The 21069-nt window shown below is 53.6% G+C and overlaps 1 protein-coding gene across 8 annotated transcripts in view; it reads left to right on the forward strand.

The window, feature by feature from the left end:
• Positions 1–8202: 8202 nt before the first annotated feature.
• The window catches only part of LOC105494393 (heparan sulfate proteoglycan 2), a 116832-nt gene continuing 103965 nt past the window's right edge, over positions 8203–21069 (forward strand). For all 8 annotated transcript variants that reach the window (XM_024796759.2, XM_071098926.1, XM_071098914.1 and 5 more), the window contains exon 1: positions 8203–8304. In XM_024796759.2, coding sequence (XP_024652527.2) covers positions 8242–8304 — 63 coding nt within the window. In that variant the 5' untranslated portion in view covers positions 8203–8241. The remainder of the gene's footprint in view (positions 8305–21069) is intronic.

The raw sequence follows: 21069 nt of genomic DNA on the forward strand, positions 1-21069 counted from the left end.
ATGGTCTCTGCATCATTTGGTATCATTGGGTATAACTGCATGACAATAAATTTTTTTGTATATTTAAAAAAATCTGGCCGGGTGCGGTGGCTCAAGCCTGTAATCCCAGCACTTTGGGAGGCCGAGGCGGACGGATCACAAGGTCAGGAGATTGAGACCACAGTGAAACCCCGTCTCTACTAAAAATACAAAAAATTAGCCAGGCGCGGTGGCGGGTGCCTGTAGTCCCAGCTACTCAGGAGGCTGAGGCAGGAGAATGGCGGGAACCCGGGAGGCGGAGCTTGCAGTGAGCCGAGATCGCGCCACTGCACTCCAGCCTGGGCAACAGCGTGAGACTCCGTCTCAAAAAAAAAAAAAAAAAAAAAAAAAAAAAAAAAAAAAAAAAATTCTGGTGTGGTCCTTTTCAAACAGACAATTTGATGTCACTTCTGTGATTCTAGAAAATAAAAGCAGCTTTTTGGCTGGGCGTGGTGGCTCGAGCCTGTAATCCCAGCACTTTTGGAGGCCGAGGCGGGAGGATTGCTTGAGCTCAGGAATTCAGAACCAGTCTGGGTGACATGGCGAAATCCTGTCTCTACTGAAAATACAAAAATTAGCCGGGCATGGTGGTGTGCACCTTTCATCCCAGCTACTTGGGAGGCTGAGGTGGGAGGATTGCCTGAGCCTGGGAGGTAGAGGCTGCAGTGAGCTGAGATTATGCCACTGCACTCCAGCCTGGGAGACAGAGGGAGACCCTGTCTCACAAAAAAAAAGAAAAGAGAAATTGAAAAGAAATGCAGCTTTTTTATTACCAAGTTGTGTGTGCCAGAGAGAGACGCTCATCTTATTCCTCATTCTCACTCCACCCCAAATCTTTCCTCATGGGCATAACTTTCCTAAGCCTCAGCCCTCCCCATCCCTCACCCCATTCCTGGACCCTCCTTGATCCCTTACTGCCTCTTCTGTCTTCACAGGACTGGTCCTGCTTGCTCTACCTAAGAAACATAAAAAGGAGGCCTGAGTGGCAACCTACTCGCACCTCAAAATGCACCCGCACTCCCCCTGTCAGCTGAAATCTGTGGGAGCAGCAAAGAGCCTCGGCCGTGTGCTGTCCCTGAGCGGGTACCACCATTTTTGGCAAACTCTTTAACAGCCTCCCAGGCCCCTCCCAACAGGGCAGGAATTTCTGGTGAACAATTGAACAAAGCCGGGAACTGGGAGAGAGAAGGCACAGGACATTCCAAAAGGATTTCTCTCAAGCTCCAAAAGACAACATGCGGGAATACTGCAGAAAGCTCACGGCCGAGCAAAGAAAATCATGAAAGGGACGGAAAATCCGTCTAGGAGGAAGGGCAGTGCAGGCTGCAGGAAGGAACAAGGGACTGGGGGTGGCCAGGAGGCCTGGGTGGGAGGCCTCTCTCTGCCACTTGTATCCCTGCGGAGGCCATTCCACCTCCCTAGCCTTGGATTTGTGGTCCTTAAAAACTGAGGGAGCTGCAAAGTGAACACACGGATCCACACACAGCCATTCATAGCAATGCCCTTGTGAATGACAAAGACCTGGAAACAGCTCAAATAGCCAACATTTCCATCAGTCACATAATGAATGGTAGTGTGTTGATGAGACACGATACCAAATGATTATCAGAAATACTGTGTGCAAAGGCGATGTCTTTGTTTGTTTGTTTGTCTTGAGACAGAGTTTCACTCTTGTTGCCCAAGCTGGAGTGCAGTGGTGTGATCTCAGCTCACTGCAACCTCTGTCTCCCTAGTTCAAGCAATTTTCTTTTCTCAGCCTCCCAAGCAACTGGGATTACAGGCGCATGCCACCACACCCAGTTAATTTTTTTGTATTTTTAATAGAAATGGGGTTTCACCATGTTAGCCAGGCTGGTCTCAAACACCTGACCTCAGGTGATCTGCCCACCTTGGACTCCTAAAGTGCTGGAACTACAGGCGTGAGCCACCGCGCCCGACAGCAAAGGCAATGTCAATGCTATTCAAAGTAGCTGGCCCAGGAATTGTTCATGGGCATCATCCGTCACAAAGAGCTTGCACCAGAATATAAATCTATGTGCTGCTTCCAATATGCGGGCAAGAATGGTCAGGAAAAAAAAAAGTGTCAACTGAGCTAAACTGTCACTAAGCTGTGCGTATTGAAACAGTTGATATACACCTGGAGCAAACTCCTTATCTCGTCTCAGACTGGTAATAAACAGTTTGGGGACTGGCACCACAGACTCATTTTTAAGTAGCTCTGTTCCTTCCTGACACATAGAACGTGTTTATCTAAAAAATATTCAGTGAGTAAGGCCGTGCACGGTGGCTCACGCCTGTAATCCCAGCACTTTGGGAGGCCGAGGCAGGTGGATCACGAGGTCAGGAGATCGAGACCATCTTGGCTAACACGGTGAAACCCTGTCTCTACTAAAAATACAAAAAAGTTAGCCGGGCGTGGTGGCGGGTGCCTGTAGTCCCAGCTACTTGGGAGGCTGAGGCAGGAGAATGACGAATGGCATGAACCCGGGAGGTGGAGCTTGCAGTGAGCCAAGATCGCGCCACTGGACTCCAGCGTGGGCGACAGAGTGAGACTCCATCTCAAAAAAAAAAAAGTTTAGTGGGAAAAGCAAGACATGAAATCGTACATATGCATCGAAACATACACAATGAGATCAAATGCATAATGTCTACACTGACGAGGGAAGGGAAAGGAGCATTTATGGAGCTCTAACCATGAGCCCTGCACAGAAGTCTTCTATAGCTGAAGCAGGGGCTAGCAGGCAGGAATGTGAGGGCGTGTACGGAGCCGTAAGAATTCCAGCCTGGCTGGATGGGAGGGGAGGAGTGGGAGTGAAGAGCCATGAGTGCAAATTCAAATTATAAAGACCATCTATGGTCAGCTCAGGAGCCAGGCTCTGGGGCAGCATTTGCAAAGTGTTAAGAGAAACCCCAGCTCTCTAAGATTTTAAAAGGATTTTCCATAAAATCTACTGGGTTGCGTTCTCAAAGAGGTTGAGGAAGGCTGGATTACATACAGTTGCACAGGCGACTTCGCTGGAGGCCTGTTCAGAAACCTTTCTGCTTTGGTGTCCCTTGAGATGGTCAAAGTGTGGGAGAGAGTGCAGGGTACCCAAACTTCTTTGACCAAAGAACCTCTTTTTCAAAGAGCATCTCAGATGGCAGGTGACCCATGAGGTACAGTGTGGGGACCCTGCCTTGGGCCTGGGACCCCAGTCCAAGAAAGTGATGGATAATGATGAAGGGTAGTGGGGAAACAGCAAGTTGGGGCAGGGGGTCAAATCCAAAGGCACTTTCAGAAGATTCACGCTTCTGCCTGAGCTGGGAGAAGCGCAATTCTGCCTGGCCAGAGTTGAGAACAGCCCTCGGGGAGGCAGAATGGGTGTGGTTGAGAACAGGAGTTCTAGAATCAGACCGACATGGACAGGAATCCCGGTTCTACCTCTTACTGACTGCATGACCTGGGCAAGCTGCTTCGTCTCCTGGGCCTCAGTTTTCCCGGCTGGAAAGGATGGGGGATAATACAATATACTGCCTTGCCTGCTTACTCCCCAGGGTTTATCTTTGTTCCAAGCACAAACCAAAACAGGGACATTTACACTGTGTGCCATGTTTGAACCAACTTACTCGTTCTTTCATTTAAGTAACAATTATCCAAATGCCAACTCTGTGCCACACACTGTGCTCTTCACAGGGGATATAATCGGGGCCAAGACAGAAACAAGACCTTCATGCCCTCTGCCTTCATTATGCCTCATAATATTAAATGATCTTCCAAATAATTACAATGGTCAAAAATGCTACAAGAAAAGCATGGCGGGGGGACTGTGGGAAAGTGTGGTGGGGAACGCGACCTAGCTTGGGAGGTCAGAGAAGGTCTCTATAGTAATGTGATGTTTGGACTCAATCTTAAGGGAGAGTACAGTGAAAGGGGGATGGGTGTTAACTGGGAAAAGCACTTAGGAGAAGGAACAGCATCTGCAAAGACTATGGTGGGGAAAGGATGTAGCTGGATTGATGGTCAGGACTAGATCATGCCAGGCCTTGTGGGGTCCCTGCCCTCTCCATGGGAACTTTTGCTGCCTGCTTAGACCCATGTCCTGCCTCCTCTTCCTCCTCTTCTTCAACACTATGTTATTCTTTCCTCTCCTCCATCTCAACTCTCTTTCACACCAATTTCTGACTCTCCATTTTCACCCAAGGACATATTGTTACTCTGTTAGCATTTGTTTTCCCAGCCGGGCATGGAAACTCTTGTGGGTGGTGTTTAGTTTCATTATTGAATGAATGTAGGGACACAGTTAGCCTTACAGTGCCTTCATTCATATTAACAAAAAGTACCTATTCTGGGCCGGGTGCAGTGGCTCATGCCTGTAATCCCAGCACTTTGGGAGGCCGATACGGGTGGAATACTTGAAGTCAGGAGTTCGAGACCAGCCTGGCTAACATGGTGAAACCCCATCTCTACTAAAAATACAACAATTAGCCAGGTGTGGTGGCATGTGCCTGTAATCCCAGCTACTTGGGAGGCTAAGGCAGGAGAATTGCTTGAACCCATGAGGCAGAGGTTGCAGTGAGTTGAGATCGTGTCACTGTACTCCAACCTGGGTGACAGAGCGAGACTCTGTCTCAAAAAAAAAAAAAAAAAAAGTACCCATTCTGGGCAGATGTAGCCCCACAACAGGGCCCATTACAGTTCCTATTTGCCCACTTGGCCGCATACCCTTGTTCAGTGAACAACCTGCCCAGCTGTCCACTGCAGCCCTGAATGAATGAATGAATGAATGGACAAAGGAATGTGATTAAGATGAGTGATAAGCTCTCAGGCAGAGAAAAGATTTGGAATGGGAGTGGAAGCCAGGAGAAGATGAGTCTTATTGAATTTGGAGGAGTGGACAGGTAAGCCACAGACTCCAGCTGCTGGTTCCAGAACCCCCAACACCTATTCTCAGAAGTCAGGCTGTTTGACTGTTTCTGCCTATCCAAGTTCTTACAGTCTCTCCCTGCCCAGGGAACCTCGTATGAGACTTGAGTTGTTTCCTCGAGTGTGATCAGCACCCTGAACTCTGTATACGCACAGAGAGATTATGGGCGCCTCCAAGGTTTTGCCAAGCACAGAAGGCCTTGCGCCTGCTCCTCTTCTTAGCCATATGAGGAGATAGCCAGGCTCTAGACAAAGCAACTTGAGAGCATTTGCTAAACATATCGAGGACTGCAAACGAAAACAGACCCAGCCAAATCCCTTAGTGGGAAGGAGAGGACGCAGAATAAATAGGTGGATGACCAATCCTCCGCTGCCGGAGCCGCCCTGGAAGACTTTCTCAACATGCCGTATTTCCCTGCTTTCTGCCTGTCAGCCCAGCTCCTTCCAGTCCCCAGTCGGCCTTACCATCTCTTTCCTCAACCCCTTTGAGGAAGCAAGACTTATAGCTCTGGGTTAGTCTTGACCAAACGTCTACAAAGGGTTGCTTGTTTGCCTTTTTTTTCCCCCTTTGCTCATGAGCAAATCATCCAAGAAGCCAAAGCTCTGATACTTAAAGGGCCCGAGGTAGGGAACAGACACTGAGGCAGCTCATGAAATGCGATTTGTCACGGATGCTGACAAATCCACGGACAGGCAAGGCCTTGGAAAAATCCTGCCACTAGGGCTGGCCACCTGCCAGCTCTGAAGTCAGTGGAGTTTTGAAGCCTTTCTCATCAGACAGGGAGTTTCCAAGCACAAACCTGGTGTGCTCTCCCCTCAAACGGGAGGTCCCTGGGGTAGCTGTGGAGGCTGCTCCTCTATCAGACCTGAGCTCCCCAAGGGCCGAGTCATGTCTCTCTCTTTAGACTGGGAACACACCAGAAATAGTAATAAAAGAGAAATGGCTACCACTTATTTCATGTTTACCATGTGTCTGAAATGGCTGTGTTTTTTAAAAGAAATATATTAATCCATCTTAATTCTCATAACAACAGTAAGAGAGAAGTCTTAACGTTATTCTCATTTTCTACACGCAGGGACTGAGACATGGAAGTTGAATAATGTGCTCAAGATTGCACGGCTAGGTGGTGTGGAGGCAGGATTCTCTATCAGACTGAGGACGATACCGGGACAGGGACAGTTCTTCCCCACACCTCTATCAGATTAAGAGTTTGCTGAGGGCCAAGATTGGGCGTCCCTCCTCTGTCCGCCCCTATCTCCCTGTGTGGATCAGAGATAGACCTTATTCAGTGCTGTGCCTGGAGCCTGGGTTGGGACCAGCGAGTTGGCCTGACTACTCTGGATGTGGTTTCTGTTCTTTACAACTCTGAGCTGGTCCCGCAGAAATATGCCCCACAGGGCACAGAAGAACTCAATCTTTTGGAGATAGGGTAGTTATCTGGGATGGCGGTCAGGATGCCAGTGTTTTTTCAAACCTCCAGATGCCTGGATGAGAGGCTCCAATGTGCCTGGGAGCCTGCGGACCCCTATCACAGGGAACATAGCTTCCGGAGCCAGGCCTGGTGCTGCCCAGTGAGCTGGGCATTTCCTTCTGTCCACAGATCACCTCACTCCTGGCTACAAACCCAGCCATGACTTTCTGGAACCTAGCAACTCTCGCAGGAAACAATGGAAACTTCAGTTTTATTCTCCTCCTCTATCATTACTCAAAAGGTTTTCCTCAGAGCTACACACACATAGTTTTCCTCTCCACCCATCAGCCTGGGGCTGCCCTGGAAATTTCAGGCAAAAGAGGGGAGCTGAGAGTAGGCAATGGAGAGGCCCGGGGACTTGGTGCTGTTTGCTGCCTGCCGCTGGGTCGGAGACAGATCACAGGGCTGTGATTTTACCATCTACCAGAGTATCTGTGATGGGGCTTTGGCAGGGTCTGTCTGTGTCTGGGCCTGGGTGTGTGAGTTGGTGTGGTTCTGGCTCTGGGGCTGTGATTTATGTAACTCAAAGTTGGTGTGTGAGTGATTTACATGGAAAATGGTGCAGGTGGGGCGGGCAGCTCAGTTCAGTACCCAGTGCCCACTATGAGGCACTGTGATTAGTGGGTGAGAACAGGTAAAAAATTCAGGCTGAGGCTGGGTGCGGCGGCTCACGCCTGTAATCCTAGCACTTTGGGAGGCCAAGGCGGGCAGATTATGAGCTCAGGAATTCGAGACCAGACTGGCCACATGGTGAAACCCCCCATCTCTACTAAAAATAAAAAAATTAGCGAGGCCTGGTGGCGCACCTGTAATCCCAGCTATTCAGGAGGCTGAGGCGGAGAATCGCTTGAACCCGGAGGCGGAGGTTGCAGTGAGCCAAGATCATACCACCGCACTCCAGCCTGGGGATAAAGCAAGATTCCTTCTCAAACAAACAAACAAACAAACAAAAACAGGCTGGTTAGCGTTCAGGCCATGACGTGGGCCTGTGTGTGAAATGTGCGTGCCTGTGAGGAATCTGTGTGAAAAGGCGTTCTCCCGCTCAGTGACTTGTTGGGATGTATGCGTGAGTCTGTGTGGCATGAGAACAAGCCTATGAGGGGCTCAGTGTAGTGTGAGGGCTGTCCCCTGTGTCCCTGGTGGAGGTGAGAGTCTGGAAGCGAGTTAAGTGTGCGTGTGAGCCGGTGAGGATTGTTCGTACTTGAGAGTTGGGTCCAGAGTGTGAAAGTGTTCCCGGGTAGCGCACGAGTGTGTTCGTGCAGTAAAGTTATGATATGAAGGTGTTCTTAGGTGTGGAAGCTGGCGTGCACGTGTGGCACGGAGTGGCAGCTGCGTGCGTATGAGCGTGGGAAGTAGATCCCGGGGTCCTCAAAAGCTGCGCGAGTGGAGTCGGCCGTGCCGGGCGTGCAGGGGCGTGGAAGTCGGCGGGGCGCGCGGGGAAGCGGGGGAGCCGGGGATCGGGGAGGAGAGAGCGACTGGCCCGGCGGCCCCATACCATGCCCGGGTCCCAGGCCCCCGGTCCCCCGCCCCGTCCCATCCCACACTCCAGGCCGGGTTTGGCGGGGAGCCGGGCCGGGCAGCGGCTCGCGCGGAGGGGGCTGGGGGCCCAGACAAAGGCCCAGTGGGCTGCGCGGCCGGCTGGGGCGAGCAGAGCCCGCGGCCCGGGGGCGGTCCGGGGGTGGGGCCTGGCGCTCCGGGGAGGGGCGGTCCGGGGGCGGGGCCGGCGCCGCGGGGGCGGGGCGGGGCGGGCGGGGAGGAAAGAGGGCGGTGGAGAGCGGGCCGCGCTGTCCAGAGCTGGCCGGCGAGCGGGCGGCGCAGAGCGAGCGAGAGAGCGGCGCGGGCCGGGCCATGGGGCGGCGGGCGACGGGCGCGCTGCTGCTGGCGCTGCTGCTGCACGGGCGGCTGCTCGCGGTGAGTGTGCGGGGCTGAGGGGCGGGGAGCGGGAGGCGGTCGGGCTGGGGCCGTCCGGGTCCCGCTCGCTGCGCCCGCCAACTTGGCTGGGGCGCCCAAGGCTGCGCGGCGGGGATTCTGGCCCGGGACGGCGGCGCCCGCCGGGGACCCTGGGCCGGCGCCGCCTTGCGGCATGGGGCTAATCCAGGGGGACCACCAGTCGGGACCCTGCGTGGGGCCGGGGGCGGGATTGGCCCGCGTGGGAGCCCGTGGGTCTCTCGGCCACGTTGCCGAGTGTCGGAGTCTCGCTGGGCATGGTCCGGCCTACCATTCCTGGGGACCAGGAGGGGAAACTTTGAGCAGGGTGGGAACTTGGCAGGACGAGGGAACCCTTCTGCGCCAGCTTGGCAGAAGGGCCACTCAGTGGTGATGGGGACCCTATGAGTCTCGCTGAAACTTTACCACGCCGTCTATCACCTGGGGGAGCTTGGAGCCAGGTAGGCACAAGCAAAACTTTTGGGACAGAGCTGAAGCTTGTGTGGAACACCCACGGGCCTTGGAGTCATACAGCCCAAGAGTTGAATCAATCCCTGCCTTTCACTGAGTAACTGTGACCTGGGGCAAGCTAGTTAACCTCTCTGAGGCCAGCCCCACGTGGGTCAAGGGAACTCAAAATACACGGTCTCAAAATACATAGCTGCAGGGCGCTGCTGGACCGGGTGGAATGAGCTGCAAAGTGTGTGGGGAAGGGATGCAGTGCACCCTTAGGGGACCCGAGTTCCCCAGCTTTCCTCTTCGCAGGTCTCCTAGAGGCAGGGAGAGGCCTGCCCTTGCAGTCTAGTCCCCTACTCTGAGCTTAGGTGGAGGAAAAGGGAATTCTAGGTTCAGGAATCCTGAGGCTTAGAAGGCACTTGGCCAGTAGAGGCCCTGAGGACCTGAGTGAACTTGAGGAGGACTGGGCGGGGTCAATGGGCAGAGAGCTAGTGGCAGATGTGGGTGGGGGCACATCTGGGGAGCCGAGCCTACCGTGGGGAGCCACAGAGCCAACCCCACTCTGTTTGAGGTGCTCCTAGGCAGTCCGCATACCTGCCCCCCTGTTCTCTGAGCCAAGACAGGGACTTTTCTAACCAGGCTGGTGTTTACCCAGGGACTGCCTGCCTGGCCTCACCTTGCTGGCTTGGTCGCACCTCTGCCCTCCTGAGTCACTCGTCATCCACCCACCCAGACCTGGCTCCTCACTGCTCTTGCCCCACCCACCCAGCACTTCTCCTCCCCCACCCCCACTCTGGGCAGCCTCCTCTGTTGTCCTCCTGTTTCAGCCTCTCACCCCGAAATATTCAGCAGGGCCATCCAGTAGCTCCCTAGTCTTGACCTGAACTTGCACTCCCAGCCCTGACTTTTACTTTTCCCAAGGCACCAACTTAGCACGTGGGATGTTTTCCGAGGCCCAACGGTCTTTCCTGACCTTCCCCCAGCTCTGCCCCCTGATGAGGGGCTCCTCCGTGCCTCCGTGCCCAGGCGCGGTAGGATGGCGATGGGTGGAGTTGTTTGCTGTGTGCATGAGGAATTTCCACAGACATTCCTGGACCGCGGCAGATCATCTCATTCACTTGTTCATTCAACAGATAATCACTGAGCGACATTCCATGGCAGTCACCGGGAGTACAGGGGTTCGTTCTTTGGGCAGATATTTGCCATGCACCTACTGTGTGCCAGTGAACCAATGAACCTGGTGCGATGCTAGGGGCTGGGGTGGTGTGGACCAGCAAGGACAGGCCCTGTCTGTGCCTTCCCAAAACTCACAGGCTGGTGGACTGTAATTTAGACAAATAAACAGGCAGCTCCAATCCTGTGGGATTAGAGAGCCTTCTCAGCAACACATGGACGGTCGCTGTCCCACCCCAGGCTGCTGGTGGTGGGCTGGAAAGAGCTTGGCCCCTGAAGTCTCTTTATAAAATTCTTTTCAAAAAGTTTCTCAGGCCGGGTGCGGTGGCTCATGCCTGTAATCCCAGCACTTTGGGAGGCCAGGGCGGGCAGATCACGAGGTCAGGAGTTCGAGACCAGCCTGGCCAACATAGTGAAACCCCTTCTCTACTAAAAATACAAAAATTAGCCAGGTGTGGTGGCATACGCCTGTAGTCCCAGCTACTCGGGAGGCTGAGGTAGGAGAATCACTTGAACCCGGGAGGCGGAGGTTACAGTTAGCGAGACCACACCATTGCACTCCAGCCTAGGTGACAGAGTGAGACTCCATCTCAAAACAATAAAAAGTTTTTTGGGGGCTGGGTGTGGTGGCACACGCCTGTAATCCCAGCACTTTGGGAGGCCGAGGCAGGCAGATCATGAGGTCAGGAGTTCGAGACTAGCTTGGCCAGCACAGTGAAACCCTGTCTCTACTAAAAATACAAAAAATTAGCCAGGCATGGTGGCACGTGCCTATAGTCCCAAGTACTCAGGAGGCTGAGGCTGCAGAATTGCTTGAACCCGGTGGGCGGAGGTTGCGGTGAGCTGAGATCGTGCAACTGCACTCCAGTCTGGGTGACAGAGCAAGACTCCATCTCAAAAAAAAAAAAAAAAGAGGGCGTCACACTTTGTTGCCCAGGCTGGTCTCAAACTCCTGGCCTCAAGTGGTCCTCTCGCCTGATAGGCATGAACCACCATGCCTTGCCTTCCCCTGAAGTCTTATAGACCCAAGGTTGAGTCTCAGGGCTGCCGTTTCTGGCTGTGTGATCTGGGGCAAATTCCTCTCTCAGCCTTAAAGTTTCCACGTCTGTACAGTGGGGTTGAGGAGTTTGTTGCAAGTCAAAAATGAGATCAGTTCCTAGCCGAGAGTCCCAGCACGCCTTGGACCCTCCTTGCCTGCTGCCCTTCAGTTCAGTCCGGAGCCAGTGGCAGATGGGGAAGGGTTGGGCACAGGAGCAGGGTGAGATGGGCCTTAGGGAGCTCAAGACCTCCCTGGGACGGGGGACAGGACCGTAGGAAGCTGGTCTGTGATTAAGTGTGGGTGTAATTTCAGCTGTTGGGAGGTGAGGAGGCTTGCTGGAGGAGGGGGCTGGGCCTGGGTGACTCGGCAGGCCTTGGCCTGCTGACCCCTTTGGGGCGGCCCTGCAGGGGACAGGCGTCTTGAGGGAGCCGGTGGTGATTAAGGTGTTTTCCAGGGCCGAGGAGGGAAGTCGCTGAGATACCTGTTTCCTGCCTCAGCTGGATTTCCTCGCTGGGGAGGCTGCCAGCTGAACTGGAGGAGCCTCCCCTTCCTGGCGGTCCCTCAGCCCTCCCCTCCACGCAGCCAGCTGCTCTGTCCTCTGACACTAGCCTACTCCATACCTGCAGCCAGGACAGGATGGGGTTTTGAGTGTGTCCTGGACTTTCCTGGAGGGAAGGAGGGCAGGTTGCGGGTCTGTCTGCGGGGTGGAGGCTGGAAGGGGCGGAGGTGGACCACCCCCCATCCCTTAGGCCCAGTTCCCCGTGTCTGGGGAGTTGTGGCCCCTGCCTGGCTTGGCCCAGGCCTGTTCTCAGGCTGAGTGCAGACAAGTTGGGATCTGTGGGTCTGAGGCCTTGCCCGGGAGACGGTGGAAAGAAGGTGGCAGGAGGTGACTGGGTTCAGGGCCTGGAAGACGTGTGAGCAAAATAGAGAGGAAGGAGCTCTTGGGGTGCCAGGCTGGATGATGACAAAGTAATACGGGTACTTCATACTTACCCAGCACCCACTGTCTGCTCTGAATTTCTCAGCGAATCCTCCCATTCACCTGTGTTTCCTGCTCACCACCTCCCTGCGGTGCTCAGAATTAGGTCCCAGCCCCTGACTTAATATAGCCTACGAGGCCCTGCAGGACCCGGCCTCCTGCCACCTGCCCCTCTCAAACTCCTCCAGCTACACCGGTCTTTTCTTTTTTATTTTCTATTGTTTGTTTGTTTGTTTTTTTTTGAGACAGGGTCTCACACCGTCACCCAGGCTGGAGTGCAGTGGCACAGTCACAGCTCACTGCCGCCTCAACCTCCCGAGCTCAGGTGATCCTCCCACCTCAGCCCCCTGAGTAGCTGGGACTACAGACACCCTCCTCTACGCCTGGCTAATTTTTGTATTTTTTATAGAGACAGAGTTTTGCCATGTTCCCCCAGGCAGGTCTCAAACTCCTGGGCTCTAATGATCCACCCCCCTCGGCCTCCCAAAGTGTTAGGATTATAGGCGTGAGCCACTGCACCCAGCCTTTTCTTTTCCGATGAATATACAAATTTAAAACAAATAGAGATGGGGTCTCATTATATTGCCCAGGCTGGTCCCGAACTCTTTAACTCAAGCTATCCTCCCACCTCGGCCTTCCGAAGTGCTAGGATTACAGGCATGGGCCACCTCGCCTGACCGTTCTTGTTTCTTGAGCATGTGAAACACACTCCCACCTTAGGGTCTCTGCGTCTGCTGTTCCTTCTGCCTGGAACACTTGTCCCTGTAATATCCACATGACCCGCTCCCTCTCCTTCTTCAGGTCCTTACCACTCTGCCCATAATGGCTGTCTCCTTAAACTGCTTTATTTTTGTTCTCACAATCATCTGACCTGTATTTGTCTGTATTTGTTTATGTGTTTGTCTGCCTCCTCCTGCTCAGTTTAAGTTCCACGAGAACAGGATCTCATCTGTTTTTGTCCTCTGCTGTGTCTTTAGCACCTGGCAGGTAGTAAATGCTTAGTGAATATATTTGTTGAATGTTTTAAGCTATAGCTACTAACCTGATCCCCATTCTCTAAGCAGAGGACATTGAGGCACTGAGAGGTTACGTAACTTGCCCAGTGGCTTACATATCCACACACTCAGAGATGCTATGAGCCAAGTTTTGAATCCAGACGAAGCTCTCCTAATCACTCCACCTACTGCCCCATGTGCGTGTAATGGGCAGTCAGTAGATATTGCTACAACTTGTCACTGATGTTGATTAAGAACTCTGGTCTCAAGTAGTAAAGGGGCTACCTCAGGCAAGGAATATCAGGATTGGCTTGGGAACAGAAGCTCTTTAGTGTGGGTGTGCCTCAGTGTCCATGGGGTCTCCTGGGGATGCCTGTGCCTGGGCTGGGGAAGCCTAGGAACTAAACTCTAGGGTGGTCATTTTTAGGTTTGTTAATTCATTAGTGTCCTCTTCAGATAGTCCCCGGGACTCTACAGGGAGTGGAATTTATCCAGGGGCTTTTAGGCCTGAGTGGGCCAGGCTGGCCCTGCCTAGTGTGGGAGGTCAGGGGCCCCTGCCCCTGCCATGCTGCTGGTGGGGGAAGGGGAAGAGCACCCTCCTGGTTGTCCTGCATGGAGCCTGCACTGTTTTTTTCTGGCTGTTCCCTGGGGGCTCAAGGTTTAGCATGAGTCTGCACAGCTTCAAGGGCTGCCTGGCCTTGGGGTGAGAGGCTCAGGAGGGAGGGCAGGAGGGCCTGCCCAGGCTATGGAAAGATCTGGAGCAATGATTCAGAGGCCACTTGGAGGCCAGACGTGTGGGATCTGCACCCTCAGACCACTTGGGGTATATGGGAAGGGTTCCCAGCCCTGGCCTGTTGCCCCCCTCCCCTCCACCCAATCCAGTCCCAGCTGCAAGGGGTCAGGCTGGAGGAGGAAGTGAATATGACTCGGTTCCCCGGCAGCTTCCCAAGGATCTGCTGGGCCCACCTCTCCCCGTCCCAGGGCCTACCCTGGCCTTTCCCTCCTCTCGCTCCTGCTCCTGCCAAGAAGAGGGAGGCTGCACCGAGGGTCCCGGCCCTGCTGGAATGTTGCCTCGGCCTGGGCCTTGGCCTCTTTGGCCCTGCCACCCCCTCCTGCTCCCAGGGCCAGCTGCCCCAGCGCCCAGAGCTGGCTGACTGAAACCCAGAAGTATGTGTGGAACTCACTTCGCGGGGAGCCGCCGGCCTCACTGCCCAGCCCGGTGGCGTCAGGGCTGTGTCAATAGCAGCCTTGAGAGGGGTGTGGCTCGTGGCTGCTGGGGGTGGCTGGGTTGGGGGTGCTGTCATGAAAGCCCTGAGAACAAGGTGGCTCTTTGAGGCCTGGGATTGTGGGGCCTTTGAGTCTCGCTGCCCCCAGAACCACCCTCCCTTCCCTTCCATGATGCTCATCTGTGCCAGGCCTGCAGGGACCTCAGAGCATCCCTGGGGGCATCTGTGGCATCCTGAGATAGCCTTAGGACCAGCTCCTAGCTCCTGACCAGAGCCCATTCCCTGAGCCATGGAGGAGGGTGTTCTGTTGCTCTGGGTTTTAGGGGGAGTATCTGGTGCACAAAGCCTTACAGAGTGTATTGAATGAATGAATGAACAAATGATGTATGTGATTAAGCATTTGTTAAAATTCATTTCACAGGCCGGGCGCGGTGGCTCACGCCTGTAATCCCAGCACTTTGGGAGGCCAAGGCGGGTGGATCACGAGGTCAGGAATCGAGACCATCCTGGCTAACACGGTGAAACCCTGTCTCTACTAAAAATACAAAAAATTAGCCGGGCGTGGTGGTGGGCGCCTGTACTCCCAGCTACTCGGGAGGCTGAGGCAGGAGAATGGCATGAACCCAGGAGGTGGAGCTTGCAATGAGCCGGGATTGCACCACTGCACTCCAGCCTGGGCGACAGAGCAAGGCTCTGTCTCAAAAAAAAAAAAAAAAAAAAATCATTTCACAAATATTTGTGGGGCATCTTCTATGTTAATTTATTTGTGTCTGACTGTGTTCTAGATCGTTTTTTGTTTTTTTGTTTTTGAATGGTGTCTCACTCTGTTGCCCAGGCTGGAGTGCAGTGGTATGATCTCGCCTCACTGCAACCTCCGCCCCCCAGGTTCAAGAGATTCTCCTGCCTGAGCCTCCTAGGTAGCTGGGATTATAGGCGCACACCACCATGTCCAGCTAATTTTTGTATTTTTAGTAGAAATGGGGTTTCACCATGTTGGCCAGGCTGGTCTTGAACTCCTGACCTCAAGTGATCCGGCCACCTTGGCCTCCCAAAGTGCTGGGATTACAGGCATGAGCCACCGCACCCGGCCTGTTCTAGATCTTGAGGTTACCTCAGAGAATAAAAATGTCAGATTCCTTTCTCTCATGTAACTTGCATTATAGCTAGTGCAGAAAGACAGACAATAAATGAAATACAACAGGTGGTGACAAGTGCTCAGAAGAAAAAATAAAACAGGGAAGAGGGCAGTGAGTGATGAGGCGGGGTAGGGTGGGGTGGTAGGAAAAGCCTCTGATAAGATAAATTTGAACTGAAGGAGACCTGAAGTAAATGAGCGGGTAAGCCTCACAGATATCAATGGAAAGGGCATTCCAGGCAGAGGGCACAGCTAGTGCAGAGGCCCAGAGGTGGGAGTGTCCTTGGCATGTCTGTGGAAAAGCAAGGAGGCCCGTGGGGCTGGAGCAACATCAGTGAGGGGGAATGTGGTGGACACAGCAGGCAGGGGGGTAGCAGAGGGTGATTGGCAGAGCCTTGGCCATGGGAAGGACCTTGGATTTGCGCCTGAGTGAATTGAGAAGTCACTGAAGGGGCCTGGTGTTACATAGGATTGCTCTGGCTGCTGTGTGGAGAGGAGCACCGGGAGGGTCCAGGGGAAGGGCAAGGAGGCCGTGACCCAGGACAGACAATGGGAGCTCGAGCCAGGACCACAGAAGTGGGAGGTGGTTAAATCCCCAGTACATTTTGAAGATGGGTCACCAGGATTTGCTAGTGGGTTGGATGTGGGGTGGGACGGAAAGAGAGGAGTCCGAGATGCCTCCACAGTCTTTGGCTTCAGCATCCCGAAGGATGGAGCTGCCACTACCTGAGATGGGAGAACTCCAGGAGGAGCTGGCTTAGGAGGAAGATCAAGAATGGCAGGAGATGGAGTCCAGAATTCTCAGAACAGTTAATTTATTTTGTGTCTTCTCTTACGATCTTTTGTTTGGACAATAAAAATTCTTAAAAAAAAAAAAAAAAAGGGGCAGGTGGGCCAGGAGTGGTGGCTCACACCTGTAATCCCAACACTTTGGGAGACCAAGGTAGGAGGCTCACTTGAGCCCAGGAGGCGGAGGCTGCAGTGAACCATGATCTTGCCACTGTATTCCAGCCTGGGTGATAGAGCAAGACCCTGTCTCTTAAAAAAAAAAAAAAAAAAAAAAAAGAGAGAGAAAAAGAATGGAAAGTGATGGAGGGGACAGCGTGGGTGGGGGTTGGACTGGCTCACATGCCTGGCAGTCATCCCTCTACCCATTTCCAGCCAGGAGCTCCCCCGTCCCCGCCCAAGCTGGGGCCTCTGCATTGGCTTGTGGTGTAGGTGGAGGAGATCTTGCTGAGTGTTCATTTGTGGAGTTGCAGACTCTGCCTTAGAACTCCACAGCCGGAGCTCATGGCTTATAGGTTTATTCTTACCCCCTCATCTAGAGTGGAAGCTCCATGAGGGCAGGGACTTGGCTTTGTTCATTGCTGTTTGCCTGGTGCTAGGCAGATAGTAGGTGAACATGTTAAAAATTCAGATGAGGTGGCTCACAACCTGTAATCCCAGCACTTTGGGAGGCTGAGGCAGGCGGATCATCTGAGGTCAGGAGTTCGAGACCAGCCTGACCACCATGAAGAAATCCCATCTCTACTAAAAATAATAGTAAAAAAAAAAATCAGCCAGGCATAGTGGCGCATGCCTGTAATCCCAGCTACTCAGGAGGCTGAGGCAGGAGAATCAATCACCTGAACCCGGGAGGCGGAGGTTGCAGTGAGCCGAGATCGCACCATTGTACTCCAGCCTGGGCAACAAGAGCAAAACTCCGTCTCAAAAAAAAAAAAAAAAATTCAAGTGAATAAAGGATGGGCGCAGTGGCTCACGCCTGTGATCCCAGCACTTCGGGAGGCCAAGGCAAGCAAATCACTTGAGGTAAGGAGTTCGAGACCAGCCTGGCCAATGTGGTGAAAGTCCATCTCTACTAAAAATAAAAAAAAGTTAGCTGGGTGTGGTGGTGCATGCCTGTAGTCCCAGCTTTCGGGAGGCTGAGGCAGGAGAATCGCTTGAACCTGGGAAGTGGAGGTTGCAGTGAGCTGAGTCATGCCATTGCACTCCAGCTTGGGCGTCATAGGGAGACTCTGTCTCAAAACAACAAACAAACAAAAAAATTCAAGTGAACAAATTAATGGCTTTGAGGAAGCCAGCAGGCCAAGAAGGGCCAGGTTCCTTGCTGAGATTGGAAAGGGGCGTGCTCTGGCCCCTGTACTTGGAAGCTGCCTGCCCAGCCATGCTCTCTGCAGGGCCCCAGATGTGGGACAAGCTGGGATGACCACTCTGCCATTTTTGACTTGTCTGTGTCCTCACTGGTTTCAGAGCCCCTTCCCTGGGCACTATGGTCAAGGGAAAGATGTGGGCTCAAAAGGCCCTGCCTTCACGTCTTGGCCCAGCCCTGACTGGCTCTGTGACCTTGGGCAAGTTGCTTTACCTCTCTGAGCCTCAGTCAACTGTGAAATGGGGAGGCCTGCTTCCTGGTGGTTGTGAAGTCTCAGTGCCTGGAATGCGGCAGGTATTTGACACTCTGTGATTGCACTAAGTCTTGTTCCTGCTAAAGGCAAGGCCGGTGGAGTATCTGAGGCAGGGTTCCCAGGGCCCAGCTGGGCACGCCTTTTCTATGACCCAGGTCCTGTACTAGGCTTGTTGAATGAATGGCTGTGTAAGGGATTGTCCATTCCCTGGGCCTCTTTCTCAGTCTCAGAGCTCTGGGTGTAACTGCCTCTGATCTGCCACTGCCCCTCCTTCCTCTACCGAGGCCGCAGCTGTAGGACAGAGTCCACCCTTCCACCCTGATTGCTCCTTCCTGGACTGGGAGAAGGAGGGGGGTACACCCCAGGGTGTGGCCTGGGAAAGGCTGGAGCCTTTGGACGCCTTGTCCCCTTCCCAGATGTGTGCAGTTGGTGGGCTCTGAGCAACAGGAGATGTGGCCAAGTGGCTCCCATGGGTGCAGAAAGGATGTTCATGCATCCTGAGGGTAGCGACGGCGGGAGGGTGGGGGACGTCCTGGGACCCCATCCTAGCCCTATCCCTGCTCCAGCCTACACTGGAAGAGGCAGGACCTTGCCTGGGAAGCTCTGGGCAAACCCATAGTTGGTCCTTACTTGGTGGGGTGTGGGGCTGCTTGATTCTGAATCTGGCTCCCGTGGGCTCAGAGAAACAGCAGGACTCAGGAGAGAGAGACACACAGGCCTGGCGATCTCGCCCCACCCCCTCCTATGCTTTGGGTTTGGGCTGTGGGTTAGAGATGTGTCCCCTCCCCACCAGGCAGGTCACACCTAGGTGTTTTTTAACGTTTGGACTGTTTCCCCATCTTTCTCCCATTCCAGTCAGTGGGGAAGGGGAGGCCTGGCTGGGGCCTGAGCCTGGGGAGGACTTCAGAGGTGGCCTTGGGTCACCCCACAGATGCTTCTCCACGGGTGGGGCTGGGATTCCCAGCTGCCTCTGGCCCCTTCCCAGCCCACCTCCGGGTCCCTGCCCCCACCTCCCCACTCCCCGCGCCTGCCCATGCCTCTCTCCCAGGAAGCCAGCTCCGGCCCCCACCTCCTGGTCCTGGGCTCCCCTCCTAACTAACCCCAGCTGACTCAACCCTCTCCTTGTTTGGCGTTTCCAATTTTCAAATAGTTGGGAACTGGGATCATGCCTCTTCTTGGAACCCTCGCTGGGCTGGATGGATTGAAATTCTGGCCTCATAAATCCCAGCCCTAGTGGCCTCTACTCTATCTTTTTTTTTTTTTTTTTTTTTTTTTTTTTTTTTTTTGAGACCGAGTCTCACTCTATCTCCCAGCCTGAAGTGCGGTGGTGCTATCTCGGCTCACTGCAACCTCTGCCTCCTGGATTCCAGCGATTCTCTTGCCTCAGCCTCCAGGGTAGCTGGGGTTATGGATTACAGGCATGCACTACCACACCCGACTAATTTTTGTATTTTTAGTAGAGTCGGGCTTTCACTATGTTGAATAGGCTGGTCTCGAACTTCTGACCTCAGGTAATCCACCCGCCTCAGCCTCCCAAAGTGCTGGGATTACAGGCATGAGCCACCACGCCCAGCAGCCTCTATCACTTTCATAGCTCTTCATCCTCTCCTGCCTTTTGCCTTCCTATGACCCTCAGGCCAGAGGAACAGAAACCCAGGAGTTTCCTGGGGACAGACCAGTCTCTTCCCTGTCCTGGGACTTGCAAGTTCTCCTCCCCAGTGGCCTCAGTCACATAGGTCGCCAGGTTCCCTGAGTGCTGACACCTTCCCGTTAAAACCGCCACCCTCTTTAGAGCCAAGCCTCCCACTGGGCTCTTGCCAGGCATTATCTCATATAATACTCACAGCAATCTTTTGAAGTTGGCATTATATCTCCATTTTGCAGAATGGGAAACTGAGGCATCAAGAGGGGGAGTTGGGGGCCAGACTTGCACTGGTAATCCCAGCACTTTGGAAGACCTAGGCAGGCAGATTGCTTGAGGCTAGGAGTTCGAGAGCAGCGTGGACAACATGGTAAAACCCCATCTCCACTAAAAATACAAAAATTAGCTTGGCCTGGTGGCTCATGCCTGTAGTCTCAGCTTCTTGGGAGCCTAAGGCAGGAGAATCGCTTGAACCTGGGAGGTGGAGGCTGCAGTGAGCCAAGACTGTGCCACTGCACTCCAGCCCGGGTGACAGAAAGATACTCTGTCTCAAAAAAAAAAAAAAAACTAGGGGGAATGGCTGGCCCTTCATCCACCCAGTACACGCCACACCTGGGAATGGAGCCCAGGTTGTCAGACTCCCAAGTCGTCATTGTTTTCCCCAGTGGGTCCAGCCTGTTATGTCCAGAGAGGGGAATTCTGGGAGGGCTGTGTGGAGAAGGTGGGTCCAGGCTGGCCTTGGCAAAGGGTTATAGGAGGCTGCATGTCTGCCACCTGGGCTTTGCCAGTTCCTGCTTCGCAGACTCGGGTGCCTTTTTGCCCTTTGACTTCCATTTCAACCCAGTGATAATGTTCCTCAGAGAGATGGATGTGGCCTTCCCTTTGACTGAGACCCCTGGGAACCCTGATTCTTCTCAGTTAGGTCCCAAGCTCCCTGTGGGGCCTGCAGGTTTTGCCCTGTTGGGAGTTCAGTGAGTTTTCCTGAGCGGGGCCTGGTCGGAGCCAGCCCTGTGTCTCCCTCATACTGGGGGCTTGAGTGAAATACAAGGCAGAGAAAGAAGCACATGACTCAGCTGCCAGGTGAAATCTACATCCAAGTCCCGCCTTATATTGTTTCAACAGCCCTGTGCAGTGGAAGCTTCAAGAATCCTTCCATCCATCCCTCTGTCCACTCATTTGTTCACATATTCAGCTAGCACTGCCTGAGGACCTGCTGTGTGCCTGCAATTGCGCTTATTGTTTTATCTGCATTATCAGTCCCCCTGTACAGCTGGCGTTATGCCTCCATTTCCCAGATGAGAAGTAGCTCAGAGAGCAGGGAATAGTCAGGTGCAGGGGAAGGTGGAAGCTGCCTTCAGCATCCCCAGACCTCCTGGAAGAAGTTGAAGGCACGGTCCCTAGTCTCTGGATGCCTTGGATCTTGTTGGAGAGGCAGGACTCATAAGCTGTAAGTGCCCAACACAACTCAAAGTCCAGACAATAGCAGAGTGTCAGGGGAAGGAAAAGACTGATTGGGCATGAGTGATCTGGATGGACTTTCTAGAGGAAATGGGGCTTAAAGAGCAAGTCTGATTTGGCTGGTAGAGGAGGAAAGCATTGTGGCAAGGGTCCAGTTGTCCCCATTGTCCCTGGACTCACATTGTCCGCATTGTTGTTGCATGTGCGAGAGCAGGAAGACACTCGCCTGCTGCCAGAGTTGTTAA

This window comes from Macaca nemestrina, chromosome 1 (assembly GCF_043159975.1).
Source record: "Macaca nemestrina isolate mMacNem1 chromosome 1, mMacNem.hap1, whole genome shotgun sequence".
Classification (NCBI taxonomy): Eukaryota; Metazoa; Chordata; class Mammalia; order Primates; family Cercopithecidae; genus Macaca; species Macaca nemestrina.